The sequence below is a fragment of the Heterocephalus glaber genome, unplaced genomic scaffold (assembly GCF_053883595.1).
Source record: "Heterocephalus glaber isolate CG9 unplaced genomic scaffold, H.glaber_assembly_v1.0 deba00001497, whole genome shotgun sequence".
NCBI lineage: Eukaryota > Metazoa > Chordata > Mammalia > Rodentia > Bathyergidae > Heterocephalus > Heterocephalus glaber.
Window position 1 is genome coordinate 9347586 of NW_028258320.1, and position 26992 is coordinate 9374577.

The window sequence follows — 26992 nt, forward strand, 5'->3', positions numbered from 1 at the left end:
AGGCTGTAAAGAGTTAACCCCTCAGTTGGCTTCTTTTGAGGAGTCCAGCCAAAGCCTACATGCTGAGGTCAGAGTAACTTGCACCCAATTTCTGTTCCCACAATTAAAACTTTCTTGACTAGAAGGACAAGGATTTAATTATAACCATATATTTTGTCTATGCTATTCCTAATTTGAGAGTGCTTTATCTTTTTCCTTTACAAGCCTTGCCTGCATTAGTTTCCATGGAAACTGCACAACGACATGTCCTCACATGTAGTTCCCCTTTACCATGTAGTTTGCCTTTATCCCAACTGATTACCAATAAAACTCAGTGGCTTGGACTGACCATCACATTTGACTGAATGAGCAGCATTGGCTATCCTGGCTCCCTGGTTTCTGTGTCTCTTTAGTTCTGTCTTTCAGGGTTTGTTTTTTTTTCTTCAGCCTTGCGTTGTACACTAAACAGGAGACTGGAACCTACTGCAGAGGTCTCCAGTAAATCGCATGTTACTGAATTATCACTCTCATTAGTTCGTGGTAACATGCCTGGAACATAGTGTTATAATGTTGAAGATGTTCAGAGGTTCTGTAATTCTGAATTTCCTATTAGCTATGACATTACAGATAAAAGCCATGCAAAAGATGCCTGTGTTATTAATTAAAAGTTCCATGACCTTTTCCTATTTCAAATTATCAATTATTCATTTTAATCACTTTAGCCCTTATTTACACTTTCAATTTCTCACACAAGAGAGACTATTCGGTATTTACACGTGTGTGTCCTATTTATTTCACTTAAGAGTATGGCCTCGGGAGACGTCAAGCGTCCGTGGCCGGAGCGGCCGCAGGCTGGGCGCGGCTCAGGGGGCTGCAGTGATCCCGGTGAGGAGGAGGTGTTCTCGGCAGTTCCGCCCTCCGCCGCCGTTGCCGTTGCCGGGCTGCGCCGCTGCCGGGACGCTCCGCACGCCCACCATGACGAAGGGCGAGAAGAAGTCTTTCAACGAGAGCCTGGCTGAGTGGAAGCTCTTCTTGTACAACCCGACCACCCGAGAGTTCCTGAGGCGCACCACCAAGAGCTGGGGTCCATGAAGTGCCATATTCTCAGTCACCTGCTCTTATTCTGGGTCATGCCTCAGTAAATGCTCTACTCTGGAGATCTGACTCCCATCCCATCTTGAGTGTCTTAACTATAGGGGAGAAGGTTGGATCTTGCTCTTCTACCTAGTTTTTTATGGGTTCCTGGCTGCACTCTTCGCATTCACAATGTGGGCTATGCTTCAGACTCTGAATGATGAGGTTCCAAAATATCGTGTCCAGATTCCTAGTCCAGGACTTACGGTTTTTCCAAAACCAGTGACTGCACTGGAATATACATTCAGTGTGTCTGATCCAAGTTCCTATGAAGGGTACGTTAAAGACCTTAAGAAGTTTCTAAAGTCACATTCTTTAGAAGAACAGAAGAATCTCACCAACTGTACTACTGTTGGAGTACTTTTTGAACAGAAGGGTCCAGTGTATGTTGCATGTCGGTTTCCTGATTTCTTCAAGCCTGCAGTGGCAGAAATGATCCTGATTTTGGCTATTCCCAAGGACAACCTTGTATTCTTGTGAAAATGAATACAATAATTGGATTAAAGCCTGAAGGATCACCAAAGATAGACTGTATTTCTAAGGATGAAAACACAGCAATTGTATCAACTTATCCTAATCATGGAATCATTGACTTATAAGTATTTTCCATATTATGGAAAGAAACTGCATGTGGGCTATCTGCAGCCATTGGTTGCTGTCCAGGTCTCCTTTGAATCTAACAGCACTAAGAAAGAAGTAATAGTAGAGGGCAAAATTGAGGGATCAAGGAACCTAAGAAATGAGGACAATTGTGACAAGTTTTTGGGAAGAGTTGCATTCAGAATCACAGCACGCACATAGTCTGAGTAGGATGTCTCCACAGAATAAATGTGTTGTCTGTCTTCATTTTGTGTCCGCTGGACCTCCCATTCTAGAACTCTGAGACCACCTAGGAAAAAGGTGGCACTGCCTGACCTAGGTAACAGCATAGCGCACTTCCAGATCACAGTGTTCAGTGTCCTCCAGAGTAACTGCCTGCTGCCTCTGCTGCCCTTTGAACCAGTGTCCAGTCACCAGATAAGGACCAGTGAACACTGATCCAAGCATGTGGGTGGGGGTCTTATCCTCTTTTTTAAATGTAGTTTAATTGCCAAGTGTCTAAAGCTTATTGTGCTGTGCAATGTAAATATTTTATGGATTTAACACTAGTTAACTCATATTTTGATGCCAACAAAGTTTTAGGGGTAAAATGGTACCTGGCCAACATTAAGTAACTTTATGGCTGCAAGAAATGTGTGTGGAGAAGCTCTGTATGTGAAAAAGAAAAAAGAATAAAAGTGAATCTGAAAATGTTAAAAAAAAAAAAAAGAGTATGGCCTCAATATGCATGCATTTAGCTATAAATGACTAGTTTCTCGTTCTTTATGGCTGAGTAGTACGGTGGTGGGAGGGGAAGGGGAAAGGAAAGAAGGGAAAAATTATGAGAAAAGACAAAAATGGAAATTAGAAATCTATGTAAATAGGGAAGGGTGGAGGGGGTGAAGGGTGCACAGGTAATGGGGAAAAAATAAGAACTAAGATACATCATGTACAGGTACAAGCACCCAATGATAAATGTAACTGTATTGCATACCTAAAACATACCAATAAAAGAATTTTTTTTTAAAAAGTTCCTTGAAAGAGATACATTTTGTATCTTCAACCATGTTGACACCAAAGTATACTATCATGTTATTGGGATGGGGTCCATGGGAGCAAGACCTGTGGCTGCCTTCATTACTTTCTTGTTCCTGGGACAAAACACAGAACACTCACACATTAAAGGAGGAGAGGTTTATTTTGGCTCACAGTTTGTAGAGGTTTCAGTCCATAGGCAGCTGGCTCCAAAGCTGGACAACATGGTACAGGGGGAAGGCAGAGGAGAAGCAGAGAATTTGGGAAGAAGGAAGGGAGAATCACCCTTCCAAGCAACACCCACAGTGATCTGGCTCTTCCCACCAGGTTTCACCTCCCAATATCACACTAGCTATAAGCTCATCAGAGGACTAATCCTGTGATGAATATCTCACCCCCATGATCAAATTACCTCCCTAAACCCCAACCTATGAGTGTATGAGGATTAGGCAGAGATCTAGATATAAACCATAACACTGGCTGCGTTGAGGGAGCTGCCTGCCACCCTCCCCCCCCAAAAAAAAAAACAGTGGCTGCAAAAATTCAAACAAAAAGTTTCAAACATACTCGTATAAATAGGCCAGACTGCTCTGAACCTCCCATGGATATAAGTAACAAAGATTCTTGGGAGATTAAAATTACCTATATTTATTTTGTTCATTTCCAAGAAGACAAAAATATCATCTAGAAGCAACTGTACTCTGGAGTCCATGCCTCATACCCACATTCCGCGGTTTAGCATAATGAATTCCCCCCTCACCATTCTCTTCTTTTCTGGAATGGTGGCTATGATTATGTGGGGGACACTCCATACTACTGAAGACGCTCAGTAAGAATTAGGCTGGAAACTAGTTCATGGTAACATTTTCTATCCTCAAAGAAACGGGGTGCTTCTGTCAGTTTTCCTAGAATCTGAGATACAGATTTTAATTATGATATTTGTGACTATTTTTTATCTTTCTGGGGTTTTGACCTGCCAACTGAGGAGCACAGGTGACATGCACTTTGGTCCTGTAGGTGCTGCTAGGCCCTCCTGTGGGCTATTTGTAGAATTCACCAGATTCTGAGTCTTTTTGAGGTGAAAAGTAGAAAACATTTTATTGACATAATTTCTGTCCTGTGATCGTATTTGCTGACTCCTTTATAATAGGTCTAATCCTCTGGGGAAAGGATCTTCCGTAGTGATTCCTTCTGGCACACTGGTTGCCATATTGACCCTATGGTTGTGCATATCTGTTCTTCTGATATGTACTCATGCATACTCTGGTTTTAAGAATAATAACATTGAACACTCAGTGTCTTAGTTACTTTCTCATTGCTGAGACAAAATACCCAACACCCAAAGTTAAAGTAGGAATGGTTTATTTCAGCTCACAGTTCATTAAAGTTTTAGCCCATAGTCAGCTGATCCCAAGGCAGGCCAGCATGTCAGAGGGGAATGACAGAGGAGGAATAGTCTATGGCATGGCAAGAATAAGGCAGCAGGAAGCAGCAGTAGCAGCAGCATGGAGCCTCCCTTTCCCTTTTATGCCACCCAAGCTACAAACCTATTGATTAGTGTCTCCCACATTAATCCCCAGGGTAGGGCTTCTGTTTTCAGTGAATCCATTTAGCCACACCCAGAGCTATGCTAATTCCAATCACTGAACTAATTTAGTAATCCCAGTATCACACACCCTAGACCCAGCCAGATCTGAAATGCCCCACCTCTAAGCACATGAGGCTTGGAGGGACATCTAGATATAACCCATAATATCCAATTTGAGTGGATATTATCCCACATTAGATTTCAGAACAGTCTTTTTACACAAAGCCCTAGCCTGGTATTATCATGGGAGAGATTTTGCCCTTTGACTGCATCTTCCTACAGCTTTTCTTCATTCTAAATAGCATTTGGTAACCCCTGATGTATTACATGGTTGGCTTCCTGTTTCTGGTGTTTATCATTTTGGTTATTATGTGTTCTGAAGCAACTATCCTTCTTTGTTATTTCCACATCTGTGCAGAGAATTACCATTGGTGATGGTGTGCATTCCTTAACTGTGGCTTTAGTATAGGGCATTTCTTAATCAATGTAAAATGTAGAGTGCATTTCTTAATCTATGCAACACATTACTTCTTTTCAAAACTGCAAATCACAGGAACAGCAAGTATAATTCTGTACTTCTGTCATAGCATGGCAATAATTTTGATCTTGTTTCTTTTTATAGGACCAATTGGCTTCTTTGTGTGCTTTTTGTTTCCAAAATATACAGTGCATTTGTATTGTGATTTGATTAAATATGTATTCAGTTCTTCTCAGTGAAGAGCAAATTTAAATATTATGTATATATTATGTAAATATGATAGCTATAAAGATGTCAGTACTTCTTCCTTTTTTTTTTTTTTTTTTTTTTTTTTGGTATTGGGGATTGAATTTAGGACCTTGTGCTTGCAAGGCAGGCACGGTGCCACTGAGCTAAATCCCCAGCCCAGGTGTCAATACTTCTAATGGCATAATAGAGGGGATCACAATCTAGTGAAATCCAGGACAGTTCATTATAAATAAGATTTTCTAAGCTTATTAGGAGGAACTAATTATTATTCTCTGAAGGAACTGACATTTTACCATGGTAATTTTGAAGGATGATTCCTATGATGTGTTCACTGGGCAGAATGTGGCTGTTACAAAATTTTTTTTTTTTTTGGTACCAGGGATCGACCTTGGGTCCTTGTGCTTGTGCAGCAGGCGGCAAAACCACTGAGCTAAATCCCTGGCCCCCAAAATCTTTTATTAGTTGTTAATGATTCATGTCTTCTTACTTTTCTATGTTAACCTCATTTTTTCCGCAGTATTGGCCTTTTAAAGTAGATGACTCTGAATCTCTCAGTTTATAAATTTGTTATCTTAATATTGTCAAAATTTTAAAAAATTAAAAAGTGTGCTAGAAATAGAGTTCATTGCAAAGATTCTAGGTTCAAACTCCAGTACAATAAAACCAGCTAACAAACAAAAAAACAAAAACATCCCACTTCATTTGCTTCATGTTCATCTAGATAGTGTTCTCTTCTTAGAGTTTGACCTCAGTTACTTTAGTGAATCTCATGCACCAGGACTTATGTGTATAATCATCCACATCTCCATGGTGCTGCTACAAGTGTCAGTCTTCATATACAGTGGACCCTTAACTTACGAACTCAATTTGTTCACAAGGGCTGGTTGAAACACAAGTCGGTCAATTAAAGGCTCCTCTACACAGCCTTCAAAATCTCTCTCCTGTACACATGCAGATCTCAGTATCCTTAGAGAGACATTGGCCCAGGATGTCTCAATTAATCCCACCCAGGAAAGGATGTTGTAATGTTCCTTCCAGGACTCTTTAAGGGTTAAATCTTTATGTGAGACCATGTGGAAGCACAAGTGGCCGGCATTCAGGTCTTAAGTCAAATAGTAAAATTCCAGTTGAAACCCAAGTTGTTTGCATGTCAGGCTAGTCATAACTCTAGGGTCCACTGTATTTGTATGTAGCAACTTATTTGAATAACAAAACAAAAACAAAAAAGAGGAACCTGTGGCTCTCTGTATTGAGGAGAATTAACATGAAACAATTGTCAAGCATGTGTTGTGTGTTCTGAATGTGGATGATAAACAGAAACCTCACAAGTGTCATCACATTCTCCCATGCATTTAAGAAAATACAAAGGCTTACAGTAGTGAAATCAGCTCCAAGGCCTGCAGTCTCCTCAGCTGTAAAGCAGAGGGTTTGGCTCTGTTATGAAACAGTTTGAGGATAGATGGCGTGGCAAGGTGGCACAGAACTGCATTGAGTGAGGTAGGAGGTAAAATAAGGAAGAGTAAAGAGACAGCTATGTGTCAAGAACTGCGAAACCAGACAGAGTGAGGATGACTATGTCCAAGTAACAGAAAAGGAACAGACAAAGGTTTTTGCGTCCCACAAATTCTTCAGAATTTACCCAAAATCAAAAGTTCATGACCTTGGCTTGTGCCTAACACCATTTACATTGCTGTCGTGGCACCCTTACCCCCTTGTATGGTCCCAGCTCTGCCTGCTGACAGTTTGGATGAGGCAGGTACCCCCTGGTACATCCACATTGCTGCTCATGCTGCTGTTAGATCTTTGGCATCTGAGAGGAGCTACAGCCTCAGAGACTTAGATACAAGCCCAGAGAGGATAGATTGGAAGGCGGCAGCTGTTTATGTTCAGTGCCTCAGCCTGTGTTACAGGTGGGTCTGAGTATGGCCTCAAATTTTCACTTTTAATAAATCTTCCCTTGTTACTCCGAGTGTCCTGCTCAAGTTCCTTGGGATACCAAGAGCCTGGAAACAACTCCCTGGACCCTCCACCTCATAACCCCAGCGCTGCAGGAGGGTCTCCATTTTTTAGCATAGCCTGGGAAAATTAGTGACTAGGGGAGACTCTGTCACACACAAAAAATTAGATAAATAAGGGCTGGACGCACATCAGTGTGAATGCTCTGTGTTCAGTCTCCAACCCTTCCTCCCTCAAATCAGACAATGTTATACTAAAGCTATTCATCTTATAATGTCTTTAATGGCAACCTGTGGTCTCTCCTGACTCCAATCTGATTCTCGCTTAATCAAGGACAAATTCAAGTTAGGTGGTCATTGTGAGCCAGGTGAGGCTCCTTCCTCACACTGCCAGCAGCCTGGAGTATGGCAGTGCGAGGGCCCAGGAATGAGGTTTGGGGTGAGGGGCTCAGCCTATTGTCTAAATGTCCCAGTGTCCTCAAGTCAGACTGGGCATAAAATTCTACTGACATTAAGTCTGTGAGAGGGATCAGATAAAAGTGTAAGCCGCAGCAGTGCTGAGTGGAAAGTAGGAAACAGGAAGGTCATTTAGGTGAAGCCAGCTGTCTTTGTAAGGCTCTGCCTTGTCTAGTGTGAGGCAGAGACTGGGCAGGGCAGGGACAGCTTGGGGCTGACAGTGGGAGTGGGGAGATTGCCCAAGCCTTGAGTGGGTGAGTATTGGTGTGATTGGGCGAGCCAACCAGGTGTGTGTAGGGTGGGTGGGCTCAGCGGGGTATTTTATAGAGCTCTGCTTCAGAGCCCTCACTTCCACACTTACCTCACCTGGGACAGTAGGTCTCAGAGCGACCTTGGAGAGCAGTGTTACTTGGAGAGGGTGTGCTGGATATTTGACATGGCTTCCAGAGGTAAAGTGTTGGGTGGGAAACTGCAAAGTGTCGAGTGTGTAGCAGGCTGTGTAAGGTACTAGTGTCTTGTAGGGATTGGAAACGTTATCTCTTAAAAGTGCAGGTCGGAGGATCACAAGTTGGAGCCAAGCCTGGGCAATTTATTAAATTAGTGAGAAGCTGTTTAGGAAGTTTTAAAAGGCCGGGAAATGCAGTTCTGTGCAAAGGCCATGAGTTTACTTCTGAGTACTAAAAAATACAAGAAGCGGTCTAGTAGGCTGGGGACCACCCATGTTATGAAGGTGACTGTGTATAGTGGCTAGAGAGAGGAATTGTGGAGTAGGACTTTCTGAGAGGGTAAAGAATCCAAAAGGGACCTGAGATTATAGTTTTTCTTCATTTGCTTATATGTGCAGATATACAGTATGATCAAAATAAGTGGTGAAATATTGAATCAAAACTTTATTATAGGAAAAAGAACATTGCCATTAAACTCTTGGCCCCCAAGGAGGCAGGGTCGCCTCAGGGGCACGTCCTGCTCTCCACCGCCCGCCTGCTCCTTGAATCCCTTGGCGGTGGCTACCTACACTTGTGAGATTCAGAAGCCAGCAGCCCGGACACTAGCAGTGACTCCCGCGGTGGGAGAGAGGGCAGGCGCCACCTCCTCGGTGCCAGGCTCGCAAAGCAATAGGGTGGGCACAGGGCAGCCGCGACCCTGCCATGGGGCCCCCGTCAGACCTGAACCCCGAGCCTAGGCATTGGCCACCGCGGGGGTGGCACGACTATGTGAGGAACAGGAAAAGGGAGAGGGTAGATGAGAACTATAATGCTCTTAGGGAAAGACCCAGAAACTTGATTTTCTTAATGTTTTAATTTGCCCAACATTTTCATTCTTTAAGTATACTTAACTAGTAAATAACTACAATAACGTTTACCTACAGTAAGACTCCTGGAAATAAAAATTTAGTCTAACAAAAGCCCGAGCAAGTGAAAAGTCAGCGAAGTGAAGCTGAAGTGTTCCGCAGGCCGGAAGGGGAGCTGCGGGGTACAGGTGACTGGGAGCTGGGCATTTCGGATCTGCCTGGTGAACCAGTGCAACACCGTGCGGGCTGCAAGGCTTGTGTGTCTTCGGACACTACCTTCCAAGGTCTTCCACCCAGCATTCACCAAGGCCTCCTCCCCCGTTGTAAAGAGTTCCATCACGGGGAATCAATGGCTCTTAACACCCAGCAGGGAATATGCCGCCAGGTCAAGAATTGGAATCCGCCTTGGGAAAACTGCCCGAGCTCAAAGAGGCAGCATTGGAACCATCAATGGAAAAAATCTTTAAAATTGACCAGATGGGAAGATGGTTTGTTGCTGGGGGGGCTGCTGTTGGTCTTAGAGCATTGTGCTACTATGGCTTGGGAATGTCTAATGAGATTGGAGCGATTGAAAAGGCTGTAATTTGGCCTCAATATGTGAAGGATAGGATATGTTCCACCTCCATGTACTTAGCAGGAAGTATTGGTTTAACAGCTTTGTCTGCCTTGGAAGTAGCTAGAAGTCCTGTTCTCATGAACTTCATGATGAGAGGCTCTTGGATGACAATTGGTGCAACTTTTGCCGCCATGATTGGAGCTGGAATGCTGGTACAATCCATACCATATGAACAGAGTCCAGGACAAAAGCATCTCACCTGGTTGCTCCATTCTGGTGTGATGGGTGTGGTGGTGGCACCTCTGACCATATTAGGTGGCCCTCTCCTCATCAGAGCCGCGTGGTACACAGCTGGCATCGTGGGAGGCCTGTCCACTGTGGCCATGTTTGCACCCAGTGAGAAGTTTCTGAACATGGGAGCGCCCCTGAGTGTGGGCCTGGGTCTGGTCTTCACGTCCTCACTGGGATTGTTTCTTCCACCTACCTCTGTGGCTCGTGCCACTTTGTACTCAATGGCAGTGTATGGTGGATTAGTTCTCTTCAGTATCTTCCTTCTGCATGATACTCAGAAAGTAGTCAAACGTGCACAAATAACACCAATGTATGGAGTTCAAAAGTATGATCCCATCAATTTGATGTTGGCAATCTACATGGATACATTAAATATATTTATGCAAGTTGCAACTATGCTAGCAACTGGAAGCAACAGAAAGAAGTGAAACTACAGCGTCTGGCTTCTGTTGCATCAGACCTCTCTTGTTTAGTAGGGGAGATGCTCGTTATGTACTTTGAACAAGCCACTCTGGTTGAGGTTTAGAGGATAAGGACATGTCTACACATTTAAAATGTTCCAGTAATGCAACCCTCGGGTCGGCTTTTTCTTTTAGAGAATAAATTCAGTAATTCTCTTCCAAGTAACCACATAAATATGTCCAATTCTCGTGTTTGAGTAATTTTAGAAAACTATTTAACAAATGTGAAAACTAGAATTTGGGTTAGGAGAATTTAAGTATTTTGTTTATTTTTGAGTTTATTAGAGTAAGTGAAAATTAGCAAGTTTGTGTTTGCCGATTTATTTTTCAGCACACAGAATATTGAAGTAATGTCATAAGCAACATAGAGGTTTTGGTGTAGAGACCAGAGAGAAATAGTAGGTTACCCATGGGATTTTTCCCCCATTCTTAGGATTTAGCATTTTGTGATTGTGATGAGTCAGTGATAGACTTCTGGGTATTTGGAACAAATGAGTGACTGCTGTGTTTACATTTGCCTTTGGAACAGAGAGACAGGGGATTCATCCTCCTGCTCTGCTTCTCAGTGCTGTCTTCACACTGGAGATGCCCTCCTGGTGAGGACATGTTGGGACAGTCCAGAGTGTTAGTCACATGGGCAGTCCCTAGTGGAATTATGTATGTGTGAGTTTTCCTTTCGAATCTCCTAAAGCAGCATATCCTTAAAATGTCTCTAGATAAAATGTTCAAAGCATGAAATTTGTTGCTTTTTCAAGTATACAAACAACATGTTTATAGTTGTGGAGGTTTTCATGCATAAGTATTGATGTCTAATTGAATACATGCTTGCTTAGTTCTTAAGGTTTTTGACGTCATTAGAAAAACCTTTGGCTTACACTGGAGATTTTTATGAAAGCAGTTTTTCTCCTAAAACTGTTGGTTTCTTGCATTCCCTTCCAGATTAAGCACTCCAAAGCAAAGCTAGCTGTCTTTATGAAAAGTATGAATAAAAAATGTGTGAGGAAAGTGCTTTGTTAGTTTCCCCAGGAGAATTTTCTTTTTGTCCTACATAGACCATTATTTAGCTTCCTTGTGACATTTGTTAAGTTTTTTGATACAGAACTGGAAGTCTTTAGAGTGAGAAGAAGTCTATATGATTACTGAGATGATTGCTATTTTTTATAAATATTTATTGCAATAATCTTGAAATAACTGTTAACCATCTCAAAGTACATAAAATGCTTATTTATGAAACAATAAAGCTTCTGGCCAGATTTTTAAAAAATGAGTCTAACATTGAAAATTGCCTTGCAAGTATTAATCATTAGCTTAATGCACGCTAAAATGTAGCTTTTAAAATGCATTTTGCATTACTACTAAAGCCATAGATGGTAGTCCACCCTCTATTCATGGCTAAATATTTACAGGTTATTTACAGCATCTTTAATGAATTCTTGCTTAAACAGAGTGAAATTATGTCCTGGAAAAGTAGAAGCTATTTGTAACTAGAACAGCACAACTGTGAAAGTTCTATGAATATGAATTTTAATGATAAGGGGTGAGCTTGAGTCCCCACTAGTTAATGGATAATTTAGAACACAGGACCAATGTTCAAAGATCACCTAAAAACTACAGGTGATTTGTTCTTTAGTCAGTTATGGTCTACAGTGTACACATTTTATACTTAAAAACTGTTTTCTTTCTGTTCACCCTACTGCCAATCCAAACCAAGACTACAAATCATATTAATGCAAAGGAGCTTTCTTTCCCAGCTGTAACTCACGCAAGCCTTTCTGTGCTCAATTTCCCCCAGAAAAAAACGTTATTATGGTACTGTTGTGGCGTTCTTTAGAGATGTGTAATTTCAAGAGTATTGTCATTAAATAAGTTTCCAAGTTCTTGAAAAAAATAAATTCTCAAACTACTCCCTTTTGCTTTGAATACGCTTAGCCCATATTTCTTGACAGTTTCTGAAGCAGCTCTAGAATTCCTCTTTGGTGAGCATCTTTACCAAGTATGACGGAGTCAGTGAAAGATACTGGAGAGTGCCATTCACAGGAAAGGCAGGCACATATGGACATTACTGGGGCTCCTTTTTATAATTGGAACATTTCTGTAGATTGTAGGACTGGGCTCAGCACAAATGAACCACATCCATGGAGCACTAATTTTGCATAGGCATCACAACCCACAGCCTAACCTTCACCTCATAGTCTGCATTGAGGAGACACTGTTGAGGAAATGGGGCAGAAAAACACCATGGTGTGTACTTTCCAGGCAGGCCCTGCTTCCATCGGAGTTTCCTCCCCCTATTTTGCAGATTAAATACCTGATTAAGGGATAGAAGCTGTCCTTGTTGGGCATCTTCACTGCAGACTGACACTGCAAACATGGGTCTCTTTACACTGTAAGAAGCATCTCCAAATGGGAAATTTAGGCACATGAAGGCACTTATAGCATTTTATCCTCAGAAAGCTCTTGCTTTAGCTGAGTGCCAGTGGGATTATTTCTGACCAGGTTAGGGAAGCCTGTGATTTTTCTGCAGTATAGAGACCCTGTGGGCTTCACTTCTCGCTTCAGATCTTTCCTGGGTCCCAGGGTAGCATTTTGCTTCTTCTCTCCCTCATAGTGCAGTATTCCAGTGTCTGGACACCAAATCTGGGACAGGCTCTTTCTCTGCTGCTCACCACTCTGCCATCTTCCTGGAAGTCCCACTATGGAGTTTAGCAGTATTATTTCTTTTTACTTTTCTTTTTTCTTTTACTGGGCATTTAACTCCAGGCCCTCATCAATGACAGGCAAGTGCTCTGGTTTTCTTCATTACATTAGCTACTGGTCTACTTAATTCAATAACAAAACCAGGCCTTTATATAATGTTTACGTCTTGTTTCAAAGCCATGATTCTTACTCTGGACATGGTGGTGCATGCCTATAATCCCAGCACTCAGGAGGCTGAGGCAGGATGATCGCCTTAAATTCAAGGCCAGCCTGGGCTACATAGTAATTTCAAAGTCAGCCTGAACTACATAGTGAGACCCTGTCTCAAAAAACAAAAACAAACATGATTCTATAATCTTACACTGAAATATATGAAATGCTCACTGTCAGTCACTCAGTAGTTTTCCAGGTATCTTCCATTGACTGATGCTCAGTGTTATGCTTTGGATGTGACACATAAGACATTCTGTTAGAACCTTAATCCCTACTGCCACAGAATTAATGGCTGTGTCCTTTCAGAAGTAATCAGATTATGGGAGCTCCAACCTCAAGAATGCAATGATGCCAATAGCTGTCACTTCGTTTTGTTCTCTGGAAGTGACTTTGAATTAAGGCGAAATCTCGCTGGGTCTACACTATTCATGAATAGGTTCACATCTTATAGGTCTGGGCATTTGTTTGGATTCGGGTTTATATTTTATCCAGATAAAGCAGAACATGTCCTTGAGCATCTGGCCCATTGCAAGTGTACTCTTAGGGACACTGTGCTCATTTACACTGATGCCACCATCACCACTGTGCTCCCACAGACTCTTTCCATTCCCCAAAGCTGTCACTTTGTGCCCATGAAACAATGACTCGTAGTCCTCTCTCTCCTCAGTCCCTGCAAACTACCATTTTACATAGGTCATAAATTTGACTACTTTCAGTACTTCATATGAGAAGAATTGTTGGATAATATGCTACTTTAATATTTTGGAAAATGGCCCTAGATGTAATACCACATTGCATTTCCATCAATAGTATACAAGTTTTCAATTTGTGTATATACTCAGCTTCATTTTTCCTGTTTTTTAAATAATACCAATCCTAAAAAATATATGGTGATATAGGTCTATGGACTTGATTTTCATTTCCTTAGTGATGAGTGATGTTAGACATTTTGACATGGCTGTGTTTTTCATTGGTCTCTACTTTTTATAGTCCAGTAACTTTTGTCATTACTAAGAAATATTTCAATTTTCTGGAAATCTTAAATAATGTCCTTTTATTTAGTTAATTCATTTATTTTTAAATGAGTCTTACTGAGTTTCCCTGGCTGTTCTCCTGCAGAGCAAGGAATCCTTCTACCTCAAAACTGAGAGTGTTAGAAGTGCAGGCCTATGCTACCACACTTCTATGAATAATCTCATTCAAAAACATGATTTCTTCTTTATTAAAATAGGCTTTTACTTTATTAGTAATGACCACTATTAATAGGTATGAGGCAACAGTCTTATAAGTCTTAATTTATGAATTGTTACTCCAGAAATGATCTTTTTCTAAATGCTACCTGTCATGCTTTCCTTTGTGTTTCCACATTTTTCAGGATCTTCAGGCAAAAAAGATGATCTTAATGAAACACAAGAAAGAAAATGTGGAAGACGGAAAACAAGACCTCCACACCGATTTACAGAGGATGAATTACAGATTCTGAAACAAGCATTTGAAGAGAATCCTTACCCAACTTTCACGGCCAAGGAAGAACTTGCCAAGCAACTGCACTGCCATTTTTATGTCATTCAGGTAAGTCCAATATTCAAGGTTGGGCATGGATAATATTTTTGCAGATAATACAAAAAATGGAAGGGATTATGAAAATGTTTCATAGAATGCTATTTCATGTCATCATTTTAAGGGTCATTTTTATACAATTCAGTGCAGCTGTGTTTACATAACATATGCATTCTATGAAAAAAAATCTTTTCTAAGACAAGCTCAGAAGCATGATCCAATTAAGTAGTGTTCATAGTTTTCCAGGCTGGCTGGAGACTGTAAAGTTTCAGATCAGAGAGCTGGCTGTGAAACTTCTCAGCACTGGAAGACTTTCTGTATTTTCAGTGTAAAGCTAACAGTGTATTGAGGTATTGGCTATGTAGTGGGAGAAGAACAATAAAGGAATGGTCCCACATTTTGGCTTAAGCAAATGGAAGATTGGATCTATGTATACTTCATACAAGGAGGCTTGGAAGAGTAGAAGCTGTGTGCTAGAGACATTGGGAGTTTCCGGTTGGACATGCGACTTTGAGTTTGCCAATCAAACCCCTAAGAGGTGACAGTAAATAAAAGGTTACATATAACAATATCAAGGGCAGAAGGAAGGACTAAGCTTACTCTTGTCCACCAATTGGCACCTTCCAGGATTCTATGAACTTCAAAACCTTGCACGGCATAAAGCTGTATTTTTTGGAGAGGTAATTTATGGCAAGGTTATTTTTGCAAACTATCATGAAAGCTGCACAAAATTGTTCCATCTGCTAATTGTATGAGTCAGGGCTGGGGATGTGGCTGAGAGGTAGATCAGATGCCTGCATAGTGCAGTACTTTGGTTGAATCCCTAGCATTTCAAACCTAAAGTACTATTTTATATACATTTTTCAGTTTTCCATACGTTTTTATTCTGTCATAATCTCTAGATCATTGATTATATTGGTTGCATGGCAAGAGGAAAAAATTTCCTCAGTGGAAATGAGAAAGGGAATATAAAAATATTCTTGGAGAATAAAAGAAATATGTACGCAAATTCTCTATAAACAATTCACTTATAATAATATAAAATTCATAAAGTGGAAAAACTTAAAAGAACATACAAATCAATGATTTTACAAATCAAAACACAATCTGAGAAAGGTAATATGTGGAAAAGAGTTTTGAGTTAAAATGCTTGGTGAATTCACGTGCTTGGTGAATACCCATGATGTGATCCAGAAGCTGGGGTGGATAAGGACAGGGTCACAGAGGCTTGGACAACACAAAACAAAGCGGTGTCTTGTTTCTTGGTGGCATCCTATGAGATGTACCTCCAGGTTCTGTAACCTCTGAAAAAAGTTTCACTCTGGAGCCTATGTGTTTGTGCATACTTGTTTTGTGAGGTGCGAAAGCAAGCATGTTTGAAGGTGTCACATTCATTATGAATATGGGAATTTTATATTAGGCAGTGATGAATGTGTATCAGTGAGCCTTTTAGCTGATATGCCATTGCAATTCTGAATGTGGAGACAGAACCTAAAGAAATAATCAAATATCAAAATACTCCCAGACACTCCTGCCTGTGCTCAAGCCTCTAAATGCCCCACCACCAAACTACATTAGAATTGGATAGTGTACAACAGCATTTTATCACTTGCACACTTATTGCAGAAACTTGGGGGACTATGATTTTCATAGAAAATTATCATTTATGGAGGAGAAAAAAGATTAGAGTTGTTCTATAATGTGTCTAGGGTCACATAAAATATTCTCCTTTTCTATGAAAAACTTACTTCCGTGAATGAACTTTGAATAAGATGAAATTCAGAATATAATTGAGGATGCATTGATTTTTATGATATGGTACTACAATGTGAATAACATAGAGAAGGTGTAGGAATGTCTTTCAGGGAGAATAATCTCTCTAAATGCTGAAAATTATAAATAGGTTGCAGAGTGGTCAGGGGAAGATTTTGAGAACCTTGATTTGCACATCAAGACTGGTCACTGGAAACCATGGAAGCAGTTGGGAGTTTGGAATTGTACATATTTTAAAAGTTCCATAATTACACCTGCACCCAAAGGCAAGATGGTCTTCATTGTCATGTCTTCTCATGGTCAGGAAGCAAGTTATTAATAATTCTGAGGCTAGGCTGACCTAGATAATATTCCTTCATTTTAGAAATGTTTTTAGATATTACTAGAAAACTAAATTTGACTAGTGTATTTTTCTCTTTTTCTTTAGAATTGGTTCCAAGATAGAAGATACAGACTACCACCTAGAGAGAAAAAGAGACTCTTTGCCATCTGGAAACTAAATGGGTTTTGTGTCAAAAGGTCTCAACCCCTGGGGTCCGCAAATAGCCAGGTACAATCTGACAATTCTTCCATGAATCAGACTTCCTTGCATGACCAGGAGACCCTACTACATAGAGCTGGCTACTCTTCACTGGAAACCCAGATGATTCCCAGTGGTCATGTTGGCTCAGGTGACTCTTTGGTCACAGGCATTAACAGGGAGCCAAGATATCCCCTGGAGTATCAAGGTGCCCCAGCAAGTGGCCCTTCTTGCGCCTACACACCATACTCTTTTATTTATCCTTACCCATCTATGCAGTGTTTTGAAAGTGCCAGGTATGAGGTAGGGCAAAGCCAGAATGCTCTGCCTTTTTTTCTCCATTATGCTTTCACTGGGCAGGAAACAGGTCATCAACAAGAGGAGTACAAGGCCCCTGATCAGTATTTGGTATTTCAAGGACAGTGGCCAAACCATTGGGGATACTATCTGCAGCAGCTGTCACAGCCTCAGTTTTACCAAGAGAATTACCAGCTGCCATTCCAGGGCCAATTTTTCCCATACCAGAATCCGAGTGAGTTAGAGCAACAGGAGCCCAATCTTCCATCAGAGCAGCAAAGTAATGGAGGTGCCCTGAGCTCTCTGCTACAGCAGGCACCTGTGCAAAGAGCAGACGGGTCTCCATAATCTCTTGGGCAAGGGAAGCAGCAAGTTCATGCAGAGCATTCCAGGTTTGAAATCCAGCACCTTCAGAATGGGGTTTTTCCAGATGTCCACTTCTGAGCCCCTAAGTGTGGCTCCAGGAAATGGAAGCCCTGAGAAACAGTTGTAGATAACCCTGTCTCCACAAAGGGAAAGGAAGAGAAAGGTCTTCTCTTTTGGAGACACTCTCATTGTTCTTTAGATGAACCCTTCCAGGCTGACTAATACAAAGATCTTGTAAATATGTATGAAACAGTACTGAGTCTTAAATCACTGAATTGCATATATATGCCATTACCACATTTGTAAACAATGGCACTTTTACTTCTAACAGTTGCCTTTATTTTTTTTTATTGCATGGGTTAGAACTGCCATAGACTGAAGAATCAGAACAGTGAGAGGCCTCAGGAGTGTCTGCATTTCCTCATTTCAAGTCCCATTTAGCTTGTGTATTATCAGTTTCGCCAAAGAACCCCTTTGGTTTCTCTTTCAGGTTTTTAATGCCCCCCCATTTGTATAATACTGGGTTTTTAAATTCCTCCTATCTTGTGTTGCAAGAATTGTGATTATTCTTTAAAATTCCTATAGTCATTTAAATAGATTTTTCTTATGGTAAATAAATATTTTTTAGAACTGGATATTGCCTTCTAGGGAATTCTACCTCTGCTATATCAACAGACCCTTTTTAAAATGAACAACTTGTATCTGAATAATTTTCCCAGGCGCCCTGAGAACTTATCCTTTTCCCTCAGTTGCCCAAGTAGTTGGACCTACAGCCATGTGCCTCCATGCCCGCCTAATGAACATTCTGTTCTGCCATAACTCAACTAATCCAAGCATATGTACTTCTGTATTACTGGATTACTTTTCCTAATATTTTGATTCAAAATGTTCCATGTTATATTCATAAATAAGTTGTACTCAATTTTTTTTCACTGGGATTATCTTCAGGGTTTGCTGGTTAAGTTAGTATGAATTTTGTGCTTTTCTCACTATGTTCTTAAATTCTTTTACAAAGTGGTATTTCTTCATTAAATTTTTAAAATTTTCAGTAACTGTGTCTGACCCTTTCTTTATGGAAAGATTTCTAAACATTCCATATATTGAATGTAAGACAGCTTTTCTTAAGTCCTCTTTGGAACTTAGATTTTTCCCAGAAAATGTCCATTTCACCAAAGATTTCAAGTTTCCTGCCATAAACTCATTCCAGATATCCCTATACCTCTCATACTTACATCCCCTACTCTACTTATTACTTTATAGTTGTATCTTTCATGTGTTTCCTGATCTTACATTGCTGCAGGTTTCTTCCAAGCACCAGCATAGAGGGTTTCAGAATGTGGTCCCAGTGGACCATCCTGAGGCTCCTACAGTTCCCCAGTCATGGAACCACTCTGTTCACTGCTGTAGGACTCAACCTGCCACAAGAAGTGTTCTCAGTGCTGGTGGAAAAGGAGTGATGGTAACCAGAGCGAGACCAGTGCTGGGTCCAGGGGATTTGCAGAGTTTCTTTTAAAAATACTTCAATATAACCTGGAAAGACCCTACAAGTGTACAGCAGTAATCTCATGCATTTGGGATTTGAGGTTGGCAGGAAAGGTCTCAGTTCTTCCCAAATGGAGGGAATCATGAAGAGTTTTTAGAGCCTTCCACTGTACCCCTTGAGGAAGGAACAGTTTGTTTTTTAAGTACCACCAGAGTCCCTTTTTAATTTCCCCTTGTCCTGAGGCTCATTTATTCTCCTATGGAGTATACACTGGTTTTAATGACTCCTCGGGAACTGGAAATAAGGCTAAAGTCTTATGGAGCTGTTAAGTCTTCCCTTTTTGCTTCTCTGTCAGCCTTTTGACTTCCCAAGGAGACTTCAGACATGTCCCTTTGATGTCCTTTACACTGAATGACTCTGATTTGCTTAGGAACGTGGACTGCCTCTACAAGTTATCAAATCTCCTTCCTTTGTTTCTTTGCTTCTTGGATGACTGACAAGGCTACTTCCATCATTGAACAACATCTCCTCTGAGTTTGGAAGGATGGGTCACTGGTGTCCTGGCTGCTTGCATAGGTCTTATTCACAAGAGTGGCTATTTTCTGGACCCTGTAGTCATTACAGAAGCAGGGTTAATAGTGGTGTGAGTTTTTTGTTTTGTTTTGTTTTTTTACCAGGGATCAAACTCAGGTCCTTGTGCTTGCAGAGCAGGCAGTGGAACCACTGAGCTAAATCCCTGGCCCAAGTGTGAGTTTTTAATAGCAACATCAGTAATATCTAAAAGTATGGCCTGTTACTTGGTAAGCCAATCTGCTGTTAGCCACATGCAGCCTTTTGTCTCCAGAATAGCTCTGGCCTGATGGGGAGTCAGAATTTCTAGACTTTGTCTCAAAGTTGACTTTGCAGCTGCAAAGAATCTCTGATTCAAGCCCAAGTATTGCTATAAATCCAGAGAAGGGTTTTGTAGAGAAGTAAGTCAAAACAGAATGAGATAACTGAATTGCCTCACCCCTGACATCTGAGATTACGCAGGGTTCTCAGAGAAGATAGCGATCTCCATAAATGAGCATTACAGGTTCCCCTGAGCCTCTTCAGTCATCAGAGCAGGAAAGGAGGGTGATTGCTGGTCTAGCCCCTCTGGAAACAGGAACAGTCAATTCTCTAGTGCCATGAGTCAGGCACATTAGCTGCCTCCTCGCATACAGAGCAGGGCCCAGTTGGAAGCTTGGTCCAGCCTTGTGCCCAGTACTCTGTCCTCTTATACTTGAAACAGGAACTGTTTCCCTGGCTGTCCCTGGGTTTTTCCCTAGATGACCTGGCTGGAGTCAAAGCATTGCCAATTGCAACAGCTATAGTTTTAGCCTTTTGTCCCTCCTCTGGGTCCCAATTATTGAAGGTAGAGAAGGCCATGTCCAGAAATTGGGCCATAGGTATCTGTGGATCCATCTGAATAGCTAGGGCTCATTGACAGGTGAAATTATGTTCTATTAGTGCTTCTTTCTCCTTGGAAGATGGATCTATTTAGTATATTTACAAAAGATGTCTACTAATCAGTTATGGAAGGCAGCTAGGTTTTCCTCTGCATGCTGTATGAGCCCTCACTTTATCATGGTTAACAGACTTTTTAACATACCTCTTCATTCCTATGGTAAGAGCAGCTAGCATATTGGATATCATTTTACTCCATAACTACTATCACAGTCCTGATTTGGTTCTGTTGAAGGGAAAATAGCTGTTCTGTGTTGGTTTCCTTCTCTTTTCAAAGCATATTGCTCATATGCATAATTCCTAGCCTCTTGTAGGATTCTTTGTCTTTCATCTGGAGTACAGCAAGTGGCCAAGATGAATCGGATATCTCCCCATGATAAATCAAATCCAAGGGGCATGGTGAGCAGCAGAAAAAGAACTCACTGAGATTTCATGTCCTGGCACTGGATTATAGTGGTGTGAGGAGGAGGAAAAGGAGAAAAGTGGGTTCCTGGGACCCAGGAAGGATCTGAAGCAAGAATGAAGCCCACAGGGAGAGCAAAGAGAGACTTCAACACAGAGGAGGGAGATGGCAGGCAGCACTTTCTCCCTGAGCCCAGACTCACTGTATGGGAAGAGCAGCTTGAACCAGATGCATAGTGACTACTGGTGACCCCAGAGGCCTCCACAGAGAAATGCACCAGTAGAATGGAGCAGTGAACATAGTGGACTACAGCAACTGGTGAATTATTTGGGTTCAGATGACCCCTAGGAGAGGGCAGTTGGTAGCCATCTTGGAGAAAGGCCAACTGAGCTCAGACTTAGAACAGCTGTGGGCCAGCTCCGTCTAGTGACTCCTGGCATCATGGTGAGGCTGCCAAGTTCAAGTCAGCAGGAGGTCAGGGAGCTGAGTTCAAGTGGACAGGAAGCACATAGACTATTGCAGGCTTCAAAAATCTGATTCCAGCCTCACAGCCAGAAACCAGCCTGAACTTCAGTAGAAATAAAGGTGCAGGCTTGCTAGGATTATCCTCTACCCTGCCATAAAGCCCTGGCTGGCTTGCTGGGATTAATCAACTTGGATCTGGACCCTATCTGCCCACATTGTCTATGAGTGACAGCAGAGACACACCTCTTGAATTGGACACTATTCTTTTGTTTTTTCTTTTCTGGGTTTTTTTGTTGTTGTTGGTTTGGTTTTTTTCTTGATTGTTTGTTCTTGATTTTATATGATTTCTAGATTTTCTTGTTGTTGCTCTGTTCTGTCCTTGTTTTTTATTTCTTCCTTCTTCCTTTCCCTCCTGTCTTCATCACCAGTTTCCCAAAGTTTGTATGATCTTTCTTTCCTTCAGCCTTGCTTTTAATCTCTTCCTCTTCTTTTATTTCTCTATTTTTCCCACACAACCCTTTTAAATCTTCTCCCCTAATGTTAAAATTGCCATATTGAGGACCTATTTACTGCACTGGTTCATTTTAGGTTGTTATGCAACCACAAATCTACTTCATGGAGTTAAATGTGGCAAATTAATAGTTACCAGTTTCTCATTTCTAGGCAGTGTTTGATGCTATTGTTATTGCTGATTGTACTATTTTAGCCAAGGTAACATAATTGTCACCTAATCAGCTCTTCTTCCTGGTATACCAAGAATGACATTGCCTCAAAAATACTATAATCCAGTGCCAAAGAACTGCGAGCTAGGCAAGTAGGCAGCAACTTCTCATGCCCAATAAATTGAAGAAGTAATCTCTTGCAGCAGACTCAACACGTAAAAGCCAGCTACATCTAGAAGACACCTCTGAGAAGCAGTCATTTCCTAACAAGTCTAACTACCAGCAATAAAGCTACTCACCATAAGCAACTTACAAGCATCAACTCAGGAATTAAACTTTAAAAAATAGAAAATGAGAAGACATTTTAAAAATATGCAGAGCCTGCTGCAGACAGGCAGGTCTGAGGATGCCCTACCAAGGTCGCAAGTCACGCAGAACAGGCTGAATCAGCCCGAGGCCCAGCAGCAATCCACTGGACACCAAGCCCCCCACCCCACTCCTCTGGCCTCTTCTCTGTACAGCCACCTGGTTCCACACTACAAAGAGGCAGAGGACACCAGACCACCAGACCACAGTACTGGGTAAGTTGGAGTCATCGTCACCTCCCATCAGGACCAGGTCTATCTTCAGGGGAAGGGCAGCTGGAACCTGCAATACAACTCTGCAGAGTTCAACCCTACAGGAGGACAAGGAGCTCAACTTGGGACTTGCAGCCAGAAATCTGCCTGAATCTCATGAGTCTGTGACTAGCTTGCTGAGACTCATTGACTTACCCACATTGCCTATTGTGACAGTAGAGACATACCCTGAAAGAGGCCCTACATCTTCATTGTTTTTTTTAATTCCCAAAATTAATACTATTAGTTTGTGTTTTTTTCTCTTCTCTTTTCTTTTGCTCCTCTTATCTTTAATTTTTTTCCTACTCTTTGCAAATATTTGTTTTTCTCTCCTTTTATTTATTTTCTTTTCTTCTTTCTTTTCTTTTTCCTTTCTCTTTCCTTTCTCTCTCTCTCTTACATTCACTCTCTTGCTCTCCCACATTGTTCATTTTCCCTTTTTGTCCCTGTTTTGGTCTTCATTTGGAATTCTGCTTTATTTTACTATTATTCTCTTTTTCCTTCTCACCTGTGTCCTCTGGCCACACTGCTAACCTTCCCCTATCCTTCTTCCCATCTGTCCCTCCCTCCCCAACCCCTTCTAACTCCCCATCCCAAAGGGTAAAGTTGTTATATTGAAGAGTTTATTCACTATATGTTGGGTTGGTCCTTGATCTTGATTTAATTCACACAGCTAAAGGTGACAGATTGATAACTACCACAAAATGTCATTTTTGAAGATGTACTTGATGCAATGGTGTGGCTGATTGTATCACTTGGGCTAAGGTGTTGTTATTGATCTAGTCAATGAACCTTCCTAGTATAAGGAAAATGAGATAGCCTTAGAGTCATTAGAGACTCAAAACTGAAAGACCAGCTATACCTGGAAGACACCTCTGAGAAGCAATCATTCCATATGGGTTCTAATTACAAGCAACAAAGATACCTACAATAAGCAATTTCAAACTATCAACCCAGGAGTTAAACCAAGGACAGTACAAAAAACAAAAATGAGAAGACATTTAAGCAAGGCACAAACTCAGACTTCCACCCCACCAAGGGTAAATCCTGGGGGAAATGAGATGGATAACTCCCATAACCAACTACCTGGATACCCTGAACTGATAGCACAGGAAGTAACACAACAGATGAATGAGGCTCTAGAAAAATTCAAAGCAGAAATAATCTCCCAGATATCTACAGAGATGGTGAGCAGAGTGAAAGACAAGATTAGAGGATCTAGAATGGAAACAGATGAAAAAAATAGATGAGCTCAGAAACATGCTGGAAGCCATGAATACCCAGCATAAGAAAGAAATGGAAACTATGATCGCCCAACATAAGAAAGAAATAGAATCCATGAAACAAATTCAAACAGATATTCAGGAGATTAAAAACTCCATTGAAAGTATCCACAGCTGATTAAGGGAATCTGAAGATAGAATATCAGATATAGAAGACCGAATCGCAGTTAGAGACCATGAAAATAGAGATTTCTTAAAAATAGTAAGGGACCATGAGAAATCAATCCAACAACTGCTAGATGATACAAAGAAGAATAACATAAGACTGATAGGAGTACATGAAAAAACAGAAGAAAGCACAATTGACATAAAAAACCTGTTCACAGAAGTAATAGTGGAAAACTTCCCAGACAGAGGTAGAGAATTGGACATATAGATAAGTGAGGCATATAGAACTCCAACTAGCCATGATCAAAAAAAAAATCTACATCTAAACAGATTATAGTCAAGATCCCAGAAACCCAACAGAAAAACAAAATCCTACAAGCAGTTAGAGAAAAGAAACAAATCACCTACAAAGGAAAGCCCATCAGAATCACCGCAGACTTCTCAACACAAACCCTCAAATCAAGGAGACCTGGAGTGAAGTATTTCAAGCCCTAAAAGAAAATAACTTCCCACCTAGACTGTTGTATCCTGCAAAATTATCTTTCAAAATCGATGGGGAAATTAGATACTTCCACGACAAAGAACACCTGAGAAATTTCACAAACACAAAACCAGCACTACAAGCAATTCTAAACAATATCCTAGAAAAAAGCAATGAAGACCACAACTCCATGAGGCCCAACAGAGCGAAGCCACCAGGCAAGGTAAGACACTAATGGGAAAGGGGGAAAAAATAAGAAATAAAAGAGCTAACAAAAGTAAAACAGCATGACAAGGATAAATCAATATCTATCAATTTGTTGATTGCCTCAATTCACCAATCAAAAGAAATAAACTGGCAGAATGGATTAAAAAGGAAAATGCAACAATATGCTGTATACAAGAAACACACCTAACTCAAAAAGAAACTCATAGACTGAAAGTAAAAGGATGGAAAACAGTTCTCCACACCACAGGAACCCAGAAGAAAGCAGGGGTAACAATCTTATTTTCAGACAAAGTAGATTTCAAACTAAAACTAATTAAGAGAGACAAAGATGGTCACTATGTCCTTGTGAAGGGAACAATCCAAGAGGAAGAGATGGCAATCCTAAATATATATCCACTAAATACGAATGCCCCCAATTATACAAAACAAATATTAATAGACATAAAAAACCAAATAAACACTAATACAATTGTAGTGGGAGACCTCAATACCCCACTATCACAAATAGATCATCTAGACATTAAGCTAACAAGGAAATTCTAGAACTGACAGCTATTGAACAAATGGACTTAATAGATGTTTACAGAGTGTTCCACCCCACAAAATCAGAATACACATTCTTTTTGGCTGCACACGGGTCATTCTCCAGAATAGATCACATGCTAGCTCATAGGACATGTCTAAGGAAATGTAAAAGAACTGAAGTTACCCCCTGTATATTATCAGACCATAGTGCAATAAAATTGGAGATCAATAACATAAGAAACCGCAAAACCCCAACAAATACATGGAAACTGAATAACACCCTCTTGAACAACCAATGGGTCACAGAAGTAATTAAAGAAGAAATTAAACAGTTTCTACAAGTAAATGGTAATGCTAGTACAACATACAGGAATCTATGGGACACAATGAAAGCAGTTCTATGTGGGAAATTCATAGCAGTGAATGCCCATATTAGAAAAACAAAGAAAACTCAGATAAATAACCTATTGCAGAACCTCAAACTCCTAGAAAAAGAAGAGCATAACGAATCCAAAGCTCATACAAGAGAGGAAATTATAAAGATCAGGGCAGAAATCAATGCAATGGAGACTAAGAGAACAATACAAAAAATCAATGAATCAAAGAGTTGGTTTTTTGAAAGAATAAATAAAATCAATAAACCTTTAGCCAACCTTATCAAAAAAAAGAAAGAAAAGGTACAAATACATGCAATTAAGAATGGAAAAGGTGAAGTCACAACAGATCCAGCAGAAATCCAGAGGATCATCAATACCTACTTCGAGAACCTCTACTCCAATAAAATGGAAACCACAGAAGAAATGGGCAGATTCCTAGATACATACGAATTGCCAAAGTTAAATGAAGAAGATATAGAAATTCTAAACACCCCAATTACAATGAGTGAAATTGAAAAATGTAATAAACTATTTACCAACAAAGAAAAGCCCAGGTCCGGATGGCATCACTGCTGAATTTTACAAGACATTTAAAGAAGAACTAATGCCATTACTCTTTAAACTCATCAAGGAAATTGAAAGGGAAGAAATACTTCCAAATTCATTCCTGGAAGCAAGTGTTACTTTGATTCCAAAACCAGGGAAAGACCCAACCCAAAAAGAGAACTACAGGCCAATCTCCCTAATGAACATAGATGCAAAAATCCTCAACAAGATACTGGCAAACAGAACACAGAGGGTCATCAAGAAGATCATACACCCTGACCGAGTCGGATTTATCCCAGGGATGCAAAGATTGTTCAACATTCGTAAATCAATAAGTGGAATACACCATATTAACAGAGTCAAGGACAAAAACCATATGATCATCTCAATAGATGCAGAAAAAGCATTCAACAAAATCCAGCACCCATTCATGATAAAAACCTTACAGAAAATTGGAATAGACGGTCTTTATCTTAACCTGATTAAGGCTATCTATGAAAAACCAATAGCCAACATCATACTAAATGGTCAAAAACTGAAAACTTTCATGCTAAAATCAGGAACAAAACAAGGATACCCACTATCACCACTCCTGTTCAATATAGTTCTGGAAACATTAGCCACAGCAATTAGAAAAGAGAAAGAATTAAAGGAATAAAGATAGGAAAAGAAGAAGTTAAACTGTCATTATTTGCTGACAATATGATACTTTACATAGAAGACCCAAAAAACTCCACCAGAAGAATTCTAGACTTAATTGACAGATTCAGTAGAGTAGCTGGATACAAGGTCAACACTCAAGAACAATAGCCTTCTTGTACACAAATAACAGACTCACTGAGAGAGAA

At 40.6% G+C, this 26992-nt stretch overlaps 1 protein-coding gene and 3 pseudogenes across 2 annotated transcripts; all 4 read left to right on the forward strand.

Moving 5' to 3' along the window:
* Window positions 1-524: 524 nt before the first annotated feature.
* LOC106009510 (transmembrane 9 superfamily member 2-like) lies at window positions 525-5032 on the forward strand (annotated as a pseudogene).
* On the forward strand, window positions 948-2423 carry LOC101698843 (sodium/potassium-transporting ATPase subunit beta-3-like; annotated as a pseudogene).
* A 2781-nt stretch (window positions 5033-7813) lies between the features above and the next one.
* On the forward strand, window positions 7814-18526 carry LOC147825547 (cytoplasmic polyadenylated homeobox-like protein 2). 2 transcript variants are annotated; one of them, XM_087184370.1, is made up of 4 exons: window positions 7814-7902; window positions 14338-14534; window positions 16723-16845; window positions 17842-18526. In XM_087184370.1, exons 1-4 carry the CDS (start codon window positions 7890-7892, stop codon window positions 17917-17919), a joined length of 411 nt encoding a protein of 136 aa, XP_087040496.1. In that variant the 5' UTR covers window positions 7814-7889; the 3' UTR covers window positions 17920-18526. The 2 variants fall into 2 exon arrangements, with proteins under 2 accessions (XP_087040496.1, XP_087040495.1); XM_087184369.1 differs by having other exon boundaries at window positions 16723-18526.
* LOC101698464 (growth hormone-inducible transmembrane protein pseudogene) lies at window positions 8091-10019 on the forward strand (annotated as a pseudogene).
* Window positions 18527-26992: the final 8466 nt, after the last annotated feature.